Below are 11,508 nucleotides of genomic sequence, written 5' to 3' on the forward strand. Positions count from 1 at the left end.
TACATGCCTCCCAGAAGAGAGATTTCTTTCCAGATAGAAGCTATATTTAGTCACCTTAGATTTATATTATAGCAAATGTAACTAGAATAACTCTTAAATGGGGTGGGGGAGGGGGATAGACCCTCATTTTTCCGTTTTGGCAGAAATAGGACTAGAATGTTTTAACTTGCTCCACCACTATGTGCTAAGTAGTTACAGGTTTGAAAATGTGGCTCTGTAACTCTGGACTGAGATATCCAGTATTAAAGCAGTAGTGAGGGCTTTGAAGACAGAGGGATTGTGTTCGTCTAAGCCTCCGTCTAATGCTTACTGTGCTCTCGGACACGTTTCTTCATGCCTACACACCAGCTGCCTGAGATGGAAAATGAGGATGGTATTAATTTATTGGGTGGCATTAAAATACGGTAACAAATATGCCAAGTGTTAGTTTTCATCATCATCACCATCATTGTTAATATCCTCTGACACATTGCTTTGGAATGAAGAAGATGTATTTCCTATGGCTTTATTGTAGCAGAAGTAGATGATGTAATTGCAGTATTTATGATATGATGAGGACTGTAAGCTGCGATTGTCTGTGTTGTCTCATAATGATATATTCCGTTCCCCGAGGACACCTTCTTTAAGGCCTCATGGTAATCACGTTGGAGGTTTGTGAGAACTGCTCTGTATCTGGTTGTCTGTAGTTTTGTAGACAGAACATTGTTCACTTTTCTTTTCTTTCAGGGTCCAGTTTATGGTGTGAATAGGCTCCCACCTCAGCACCACATTTACGCCTACCCACAACAAATGCACACCCCTCCACTGCAGAGCTCGGCCGCTTGCATGTTCTCTCAAGAGATCTATGGCCCTCCCCTGCGTTTTGAATCGCCTGCAACAGGAATTTTATCACCCAGGAGTGATGATTACTTTAATTACAACGTTCAACAGACAAACACAAATCCACCTTTGCCTGAACCAGGCTATTTCACAAAACCTCCAGTTGCACCTCCCACTTCAAGAACGACAGAATCTAAGGTTATTGAGTTTGGAAAATCTACCTTTGTTCAGCCTGTTTCAGGTGACGGAATAAGGCAGTCTTTGACGGCAGCAGCACATACAACACAGCCAACTCCTTTTAAATTTAACTCGAATTTCAAATCAAATGATGGCGACTTCACATTTTCCTCACCCCAGGCCGCAGCACAGCCGTCGTCCACAGCTTACAGTCATAGTGAGAGTCTTCTGGGCCTCCTGACTTCAGATAAACCTCTGCCAGGGGATGCCCATAGTGGACCCAAACCGATATCTGGCCAGTCCATTGAAACTCGAAACACATTCAGTTTTGGAAACAAAAATGTATCTGGAACTTCATTTACGGACAGCATGGGACCAAATCAGCACAAGAATTCTAGTTTTCGTCGAAGTGATGATATGTTCACTTTCCACGGTCCAGGCAAATCAGTATTTGGAACTCCTACTCCTGAGTTAGCGACCAAGCCTCATGAAGCTGACGGAGGCAGTGCCCATGGCGATGACGATGACGATGGACCTCACTTCGAGCCTGTGGTGCCTCTTCCTGATAAGATCGAAGTGAAAACTGGGGAGGAAGATGAGGAGCAAGTCTTCTGCAATCGTGCCAAATTGTTCCGCTTTGATGCAGACTCCAAAGAGTGGAAAGAACGAGGCATTGGCAACGTGAAAATCCTCAGGCACAAGACATCTGGTAAAATCCGCTTGCTGATGCGGCGAGAGCAGGTGCTGAAGATCTGTGCAAACCACTACATAAGCCCAGATATGAAGCTTACACCAAACGCTGGCTCAGACAGGTCTTTTGTGTGGCATGCGCTTGATTATGCAGATGAATCACCAAAGCCGGAACAACTTGCTATTAGATTCAAAACTCCGGAGGAAGCAGCACTTTTTAAGTGCAAGTTTGAAGAGGCCCAGAGCATTCTGAAAGCCTCAGGAACCAAGGCAGCCACACCAACCAGTCAGACCGCCCGAATTGTAAAAGAACCCACAAGTCGTGATAACAAGGATATTTGCAAACCGGATGCTGGACATTTGAATTTTGATTTTCAAATTACAAAGAAAGAAGGGTCTTGGTGGCTTTGTAAGAGCTGCTCACTCAAGAATGCCGCAACAGCTAAGCAGTGTGTGTCGTGCCAAAATCTAAACCCAAATAATAAAGAACTCGTTGGCCCACCATTAGTTGAAACTGTTCCCACTTTTAAAACAGGCCTAGAAAGTACTCAAGATAGATTTGCTCTGATGACTCCAAAGAAGGAAGGCCACTGGGATTGTCGTAGTTGTTTAATCAGCGGTGAGCCCACTGCATCTAGGTGTGTGGCGTGCCAGAACACAAAGTCGGGCAGCAAAAATGAATCTTCCTTTGTTCAGCCATCTTCCTTTAAATTTGGTCAGGAAGATCTTCCTAAGTCTGTTAGCAGCGATTTCAGGTCACCCTTTTCAACTAAGAAAGGACAGTGGGATTGTAGTGCGTGCTTTGCTGTAAATGAAGGAAGCACGGCCAAATGTGTTAGCTGCCAGAACCCTAAAAACCAGAGCCAATCCACTTATGTTCTGACACCTGTCTCTTTTACAAGCGAGGCTCCAAAGAGTAGTTTTGAGGACATGTTTGCTAAAAAGGAGGGGCAGTGGGATTGCAGTGTGTGCCTCGTGCAAAACGAACCCAGTGCCACCAGCTGTGTGGCTTGTCAGAGTCCTTGTCAACAGCCCCAGGCTAGTTCTGCGGTCCCAGCACCGGCCTCTCTCAAGTTTGGTACTTCAGAGCTGAGCAAGACCCCAAAGACTGGATTTGAAGGAATGTTCACCAAGAAGGAGGGGCAGTGGGATTGCAGTGTGTGCCTTGTGCAAAACGAAGCCAGTGCTGCCACATGCGTGGCTTGTCAGAGTCCTTGTCAACAGCCCCAGGCTAGTTCTACGGTCCCAGCACCTGCCTCTTCAGAGACAAGCAAGGTTCCAAAGAGTGGATTTGAAGAGTTCTTCACCAAGAAGGAAGGACAGTGGGATTGCAGTGTATGTCTGGTGCGAAACGAAGCCAGTGCTGCCACGTGCGTGGCTTGTGAGACCTCTAAACCAACTCAGAGCCCGAGCGCAGAAAGTTCTTCTGCTTTCACGTTGAGTGCGAAACTTAAGTTAAACGGCTTGTCTGGAAGTCAGATAGGAACAGGATTTAAAACAGACTTTTTAGATAAAGGTTTTCAATTTGGCAGTACAGCGCAAGGTTTTAAATTTGGACATGTGAGTCAAGAAAATGTACCCTCATTTACATTTCAGAGTTCTAATACAGAATCAAAGTCACCAAAAGAAGGATTTAATTTTTCCATCCCTGTCTCTGCTGATGGATTTAAATTTGGCATTCAGGAGCCAGGAAACTTAGAGAAGAAAAGTGAAGAACATGAAAAGCTCTTTGAAAACACCAGTGGTTTCCTGGCCCACGATGCTAGTAACCAGAAGAGTGGAAGTGGTTTGGTTTTTGGTCAGGCTGGTACCACTTTTACCTTTGCAGACCTTGCAAAATCAACCTCAGGAGAAGGATTTCAATTTGGCAAAAAAGATCCCAATTTTAAGGGATTTTCAGGTGCTGGAGAAAAATTATTTTCATCACAGGGTAGCAGAATGGTTGATAAAGTGCATACTTGTGCTGACCTCGAGAAAGACGATGATGCCTACAAGACTGAGGACAGTGATGACATCCATTTTGAACCCGTAGTTCAGATGCCTGAGAAAGTGGAACTTGTAACAGGGGAAGAAGATGAGAAAGTTCTCTACTCGCAACGGGTCAAGTTATTTAGATTTGATGCTGAGATAAGTCAGTGGAAAGAAAGAGGCTTAGGGAACTTAAAAATCCTCAAAAACGAAGTCAATGGCAAACTAAGAATGTTGATGCGAAGAGAACAAGTGCTAAAGGTCTGTGCGAATCATTGGATAACTACCACCATGAATCTGAAGCCCCTCTCGGGCTCTGATAGAGCCTGGATGTGGTTAGCGAGTGATTTTTCTGATGGTGATGCCAAACTAGAGCAATTAGCAGCAAAATTTAAAACACCAGAGCTGGCTGAAGAATTCAAGCAGAAATTTGAAGAATGTCAGAGACTTCTGTTAGACATACCGCTCCAGACTCCCCATAAACTGGTTGACACTGGGCGCTCTAGGTCGATACAGAGAGCTGAGGAGATAAAGAGTGGCCTGAAAGATTTAAAAACAGTTTTGACAAATTATCAAGCAAAAGCCACTGATGCAGAGAGTACGAGTTCAGGTTCAGGTGCTGTGAGCGTTTCAGGCAAACCAATGCCGCCAAACCCTGAGAGCACGGGGCCCTCGCTTGAGTGGGATAACTATGACTTACGGGAAGACGCTCTGGACGACAGCGTGAGCAGCAGCTCAGTACACGCTTCTCCGGTGGCGAGTAGTCCTGTGAGGAAAAATCTTTTCCGCTTCGGTGAGTCAACAACGGGATTCAACTTCAGTTTCAAATCTGCTTTGAGCCCATCTAAGTCTCCTGCCAAGCTGAATCAGAGTGGAACTTCGGTTGGCATGGATGAAGAATCTGATGTTACTCAAGAAGAAGAGAGAGATGGACAGTATTTTGAGCCTGTTGTACCTTTACCTGATCTAGTCGAAGTATCTAGTGGTGAAGAAAATGAGCAAGTTGTTTTTAGTCACAGAGCAAAACTCTATAGGTATGATAAAGATGTTGGCCAGTGGAAAGAAAGGGGCATTGGCGATATAAAGATTTTGCAGAACTATGATAACAAGCAAGTTCGCATCGTGATGAGAAGAGACCAGGTGTTAAAACTTTGTGCCAATCACAGAATAACTCCAGACATGACTCTGCAAAATATGAAAGGGACAGAAAGAGTGTGGGTGTGGACTGCATGTGATTTTGCGGATGGAGAGAGAAAAATAGAACATTTAGCTGTTCGATTCAAACTCCAGGATGTTGCAGACTCATTTAAGAATATTTTTGATGAAGCAAAATTAGCCCAAGAAAAAGATGCTTTGATAACACCTCACGTTTCTCGTTCGTCTACTCCCAGAGAGTCACCGTGTGGCAAAATTGCCGTTGCTGTCTTAGAGGAAACCACGAGAGAGAGGACAGATGTAGTTCAGGGTGACGAGACAGCAGCTGCACCTTCAGAAGTGGAAGTGGCCAACCCCTCTGAAATGACAACAAAAGCGGTGGTTTCTCCTCCAAAGTTTGTCTTTGGTTCAGAGTCTGTCAAAAGCATTTTTAGTACTGAAAAATCCAAGCCATTTGCATTTGGCAATAGTTCCGCCACTGGCTCTTTGTTTGGGTTTAGTTTCAATGCACCTTTGAAAAGTAACAGTAATAGCGAATCTACTGCAGTAGCCCCTAGTGGACCAGAACGAAAAGTGGAATCCGACAAACGTGGCCCATCAAAGGACTCTGATGCCCACCCGTCTTCAGATCGCAGAGCAAGAAACCTCTCGGCTTCCTCTGCCAAGGAAGAATCCTCCACTAACTACACACTGAAAACACCAGAAAAAGGTAAGTGCTTACTTTTGAGAAGTAAACAGTTTCTATTCTTTCAATGGTTGTCTTGTTAGAGGCTCTTTACAGGACACGTTTAGTTAGATGTTTAGTTAGCAGTGGGCTGCAAGCAGTGTTTTGTTTATCGTGAACACTTAGGAAAGTATTTGAACAAGTGTTTTTCTAAGTTCATCTTGCTGCCATTTAAATGAGCACACAATGAAACCATGGGTGTAAATGAGTATGGGAGACAACCAGATTGGCAGCTTTGGAGGCCCTCTGAACTTTTTCTATTGTAAAATCATATACAGTTTGTTTCTCAAAATGTTCAAAATCAAATGCTCTTTATTTTCTAGGACTTAATTTTAGCCTTTTTAAATCTAACCCAATGGCTTTTTGGACCACCACCCCATCCTCACAGCCTGAGAGCAAAGGTAGAGAGCCTGTATTCTCAGCGTGAGATGACACTGTTTTCTTAGCAACGTCTCTGGGTGTCTGAAATCAAGTACTGAACACTAAGCACATGCATGCTAGAGAATGCCAGTTTAAACGGAGTGCCTTGTGACTGACGGCATAGCTCTCTAATACTGGGGTTTGCTTGTTGTTTAGTTGACTTGGGTGTTGTGTTTCTGGTTGTTTTTCTGTGACCACTGTGGTCCTCGCCTTGCCATGCTCTGTGTTTCAGTGCTTGGTTTTCTGCTTAATGAAGACACTAATTTACCAGTATCTTTCACCACTAAAGTCTGCTAGCGTCCAAACATGTGTCTTGTGCAATTAAGGGACAACAGAGTCTCAGTTTAGGGCGATTCTTTTGGCCGTGATTTAGTAAAATAATGCATTTCAACACAGACTCCATTTTTTGACAGACTAGACATGGAATTTTATAGATTGTAGCACAGGTCATTTTGAGAAATACCAGTAAATGTGCTGGAGTAGAGGAATAGCAGATGGGGTCTTCGAGGGCCTCAAGAACAAGACTGGGAGTTGAGATGTCCACTGATGGTGGGTGTAATTAAACAAGTCCACTCCTGAAGCCCCTCATTTCAGGAACATTCAGTTTCAGAGTATACCTATCATATTACCAGCTACCAAAACCCAGCCACATCAAGTAGGTCCCACCGTACGGACCTGGAGGGTTTCAAAGGCTGTCGTCTTTATGGAAGCAGAATGCCTGTCTTTCTCCTGAGGAGCAGTTGTTAGCAGGTTTGACGTCCCCAACCTTTTAGTGTGCAGTTGAGCACCTAACCACTGTGCCAGCAGGCTTCCTTATTACTAGTAAAACTACTCGTAACCTTTTTTTCTTGTGGGTTCCGTCTTCCAGAAATGTAAGTGAAAAGTGTGGACCGGACAGAAAAGTAAGCATGTCCTTAACAGCAGACACTGAACCCTAGATGAATGATCCCGGGCCACAGAACAGATTGCTAATGTTTCTCTACAGGACAGAGAGACAAACTCAGGTTTTCTCATTAAGAAATAGTAGTCCCAAGGGACCTTAGAGATGAAGAGTTCCCACATGAGAAAATTAAGGTCTAGAGAATCTGATGTAACCACCTTGTCATTGCTAGCCAATGATAGAACTCTGGAACAAAAATCCGTCTTGTAATGTTCTTTTGCTATCACTTGCTAGGAGTCAATACTCAGCTTTTGTTAGTACGGAAGGGATGTGAAGGCTGGTTGAAGAATGTGAGGGAGGAGGCGTTAAGTCTTTGGAACAGTGCTAGCTAATAGAAACATGTGAGCTGTGCTTGTAATGCTGAATTTTCTAGTAGGAGCTCTGGTAGCATAATGGTTACAAGTCGGGCTGCGAGCCGCAAGGTCACCAGTTCGAAACTACCAGTGGTTCTTTGGGAGAAAGATGAGGCTTTCTGCTCCTGTAAAGATTTACAGCCTCGGAAACTCTGTGTAGGGTCACTATGAGTAGGAACCGACTCCACAGCACATAACATTTAAAAAGGTGAAAAGACAAGTTAGAAAAAAACCCAGGTAGAATTAATTTAAATATATTTTATTTACTCTACATTCAGAATACCATGTCATCTTCTAATCAGTATGAAAACTTACGAGATCTTTTACTCCTCTGCCCCCAAGCCCAGCTCTTCAAAATCCAGTGTGTGTAGTTGACATTTGTAACATAACCTGAATTTACTAGCCACATTTCTGGCTAGAGGCTACTGTACAGACTTTCTTGAACAGGAATGGTGAATGTCTGGCCCGTAGGTTGTTTAAGGCGTGAAATCATCTGGTCTGGCTCTGCCAGGCAACCTCGGTTTCAGCCATCACATCAGGAGTGAGGTCATTAAGTGTTTGACAAAATACAGAAGGCTAATTTATAAGTTGATGGTTTTGTATAGCCCGTGAGTGGTGTTATCAGTTCTGGCAGAAAAACGTTCCCCGGCCCTCCTCTAGAGAGTCTGTAGCTCTAATCCCTGTCAGTGCGGCGGGCCATGCTCGGTGACTGCTTTCCTTGGACCACAACAAACTCTACTGAAGCTTACTTGTTTTGTTTTTTACTTGAAAGAACAGAAATTAATTTTCTCACAGTTTTGTACAAGTCAGTTGGGTGGGTGTCACCCCTCCCCAGCCCTACGCAAACACGCACCTATGGAATCCTGAGTACTGTTTACCATCCACTGTAATCACACATCCGTATATGGGCATACACTGGTAAATTGCATCCGTGCCGTGTGTCTTTGATTATATGGTTCCTAACAACACTGCATTGTAAAATCTACAGGTATCACTTTCTGTATTTTTCTCCTTTTCCTTTAATGACTGCTTCATTTTATACACACACACAGTGAGTGAATGAGTGAGTGGAGTGAGTCCTGGGGTGGCGCTGTGAGCTAATGCATCAGACTGCAAAGTCCTTTGAACTACAAGGCGAGTGATTCTAGCTCACCAACTGCTCCTTAGAAACTCTATACAGGGTCGCTGTGGTTCGGAACCGACTCAATGGTACTTAACAAACATAAGATCTTATATTTCAACATTCTGAACTTGTTTTTTTTAAACATCAAATTGCTGAGGACTTACAGGCATTTTTGAGCTTTTGCCTGCCTGCACGCAGCTCCCGCTTCTGCGCCCGCGCCGACAAGTGCCTCTGCCCCCTGCAGACCTTAGAATGCAGGGATAGAGCAACCCCACTTAGAAGGCTGCATTTCCAGAGAAAAGGAAGCATAAACTAACAAAGCTGAACAAATAGAGAGGAATATCGGCGCGGATATCAGGAAATTCGGGATACCCACGGTACAGAGAGACTGAGAGAGGCATCTTTTATGTCATCAAATACAGACACTACCTCCCTGCAGTTATTACCCCCAGCCCTCTACTGCCCCGGCCTAGACCAGCCTTCTGCCAAGCCGCCTAGGCTCAGGAACGCCCAAGGCATAGGACCGCCCACTGAGGCCAAGGCCCTTCCAAGGCCCAGACACTCCCACTAAGGCCAAGGCCTGCCCTGAGGCCCAACCCGCCCACAGACTGGTCACAAAGGCCCAGGCCCAACCAAGGCCCGGTTGCTGCTGAGGTCCAGGGCCCCTGTCGAGGTCCTATGTCTGGGTCACGCCTCGACAAGGAAGTGTGGGTGTCACGAAGAAGGGAGATCTGGTGGCGAAAATGATAGAGAAAGAGAGAGATGAAATATATACAAAAAAGACAGATACACAGATAATATGCAAGCTGGCAGGTAGACAGATCTGCAAACATTTTGCCTAGCATTGCACAGCATTGCGTGTAGAACTTACTCTACCTCAGCCTTTTATTCTCTTTTTTAGGGAGGGATTTGTTACAAAGGAAGGTTGTAATTCACTCAGGGAGGATGTCACAAAGGGAGGATGTGATTAAGACAGGATACGGACCTGAAATGTGATTCATCATACAAAACAGGACATAATGATTCACAGGAACAACTTTTAAGATATTTTTATAGTTTTTCTTAACTAACGTTTTTATTTTTACAGAAAAAAGGTTCAATCAAGCTGTTATATATTATTTTTTAGGCTTAAATGATCTAGAGTAGCAACGTGCAGTTTCTTAAGGATACATAACATAAAGCAAGGTTTCTGAAAGGAGCCAAGCTGTCTCTGTACACTTTGCAAACTTTTGTTTGTGAGCAAGCTCTCAGGCACCGGGCTTCATTTATCTATACCTAAAATGGTACATTGTTCTTAATATTCCTATATACTTTCAGGAGGAAGGAGAGCATCTGGGTTAAACTGATTATATTCAGAGGTGGTTTAATGGGGCTGCCCACTAATCAACCCAGGGTCTGCGTATGCTTTCCCCGGGAGGCCCCCAAGGCCCAAACTGCCGTGTAGCCAGATCATGGAGGTCTAGGGCCCAACCCGTCGTGTAGCCCGGTCGTGGAGGCCCAGATCCCGAGGCCAAACCCGCCGCGTAGCCCGGTTGCCAAGGCCCAGTGCCCCTGAGACCCAACCTGCCCTTAGTCCGGTCCCTGAGGCACAGGCCCCCCGAGGCCCAATCTGCTCAACCTGCCCGCTGAGGCCCAAGCCGCCCGATACCCACCTGCTGACACCCAGGCCCCCTGAGGCCCACACCGCCTGTCCAAGGCCCAAACCACCCACCCGAAGACCAACCCTCCTGCAGCCCGGTCGCTGATGCCCCGGCACCCAGAGGACCAAACCGCCCGCCCTAAGCTCAACCCACCCGCCCGAGGCCCAAACGGCCTGCCGCTGAGTCCCAGGCCCAACTGAGGCCAAAAAAGTTACTCTGAGTTAAGCAATAAGTAGAGTGAAAAGGGAAGACCACATCCTGATCACATCTTCCTGGAGTTAATCAGAAAACATAAAAAATTACCAAAACACATACTTAATTAATTATTAGGGCCACAGATAAACATTAAACATGTCCAAGAAGCAAAAGCAGATGACCATATCGGCACATGTCCAGAAAAAAGATAAAATATCTGAGACAAATGAACCAGAAGTAGACCTTCTCTCCATGCTGGAACGAGGGCAGGCCTTGAGGTTCCTGAGAAAGAATTCAGAAAAATGATTATAAAATGTCGCAAAACACTTTACAATGGACTTGAGAAAAATAAGGAAGAAGTCAGAAAAGCGCTACAGGAACAGTCAAACGAGATAGATACAGCATTGGTAACAATCCAAAACCTACAGAAAAAGGTCCAAACAATCAACAACAAAAGGCAGAAATAGAAAACTCTCTGAAAGTGCAGAGGAGTAGAATAGATGAGATGGAAGGAAGAATCAGTGAGCTGGAAGACAAGTCTCTCAATACCACTAAGGTAGAACAAACCCAAAAAAGGATAAAAAAATTCAGAGGAAGGTCTAAGATTCATGTTGGACGACATGAAGAGGAATAACCTAAGAATTATTGGCATTCCAGAACAAAATGAGTCACACAAGTCCACAGAGGAAATAGTCGAAGAACTACTGGAAGAAAATTTCTCTAACATCCTCAAGGGTGAAAAGATAGAATTTCAAGAAGCCCAACGAAATCCAGGAAGGGTGGACCCCAAAAGAAAATCACAAAGATATATCATAGTCAAGCTCTCCAAACTCAAAGATAAGGAGACACTCCTGAAAGCAGCAAGAGAAAACAGAGGGGTCACATACAAGGGTAAACAAGTCAGACTAAGCTCTGACCTCTCAGCAGGCTCAGTGCAAGCAAGAAGGCAATGGGGAGACATATATAAAACCCTGCAAGAAAAAAATGGCCAACCAAGAATCCTTTATCCAGCAAAGGTATCAATCAAATATGAGGGTGTAATCAAAGCATTACAGGATAAACAGAAGATATGGGACTTCACCAAAGCCAACCCTGTGCTACAAAACATCCTAAAGGGAGTTCTGTGGACCAAGAAACAACAAGAACAGACAACAACCAGAGTCTGACATACGTGACAGCACCTCCCTGAATTAAGTCAAGAGAAAGAAGAAATGTTAACAAAACAAAACGATAAGAACAAACTCAGAGACTCTGGGAGGGCAGTCTATGACCAAAACAAGTACATTGCAAAAGAAGGTGAACAC

The 11,508-nt window shown here is 44.6% G+C and overlaps 1 protein-coding gene across 2 annotated transcripts in view; it reads left to right on the forward strand.

Annotated features, from left to right (window-relative positions):
* Window positions 1-11,508, forward strand: part of RANBP2 (RAN binding protein 2) — a 96,956-nt gene that overhangs the window by 70,063 nt on the left and 15,385 nt on the right. Inside the window, exons 20-21 of one of the 2 annotated variants that reach the window (XM_006873037.1) lie at window positions 727-2,562; window positions 2,725-5,518. In XM_006873037.1, coding sequence (XP_006873099.1) covers window positions 727-2,562; window positions 2,725-5,518 — 4,630 coding nt within the window. Of the gene's footprint in view, window positions 1-726; window positions 5,519-11,508 lie in introns of both variants that reach the window. The other variant, XM_006873036.1, reaches the window with a different exon arrangement.

Source organism: Chrysochloris asiatica, unplaced genomic scaffold (genome assembly GCF_000296735.1).
Source record: "Chrysochloris asiatica unplaced genomic scaffold, ChrAsi1.0 scaffold00220, whole genome shotgun sequence".
Lineage (NCBI taxonomy): Eukaryota > Metazoa > Chordata > Mammalia > Afrosoricida > Chrysochloridae > Chrysochloris > Chrysochloris asiatica.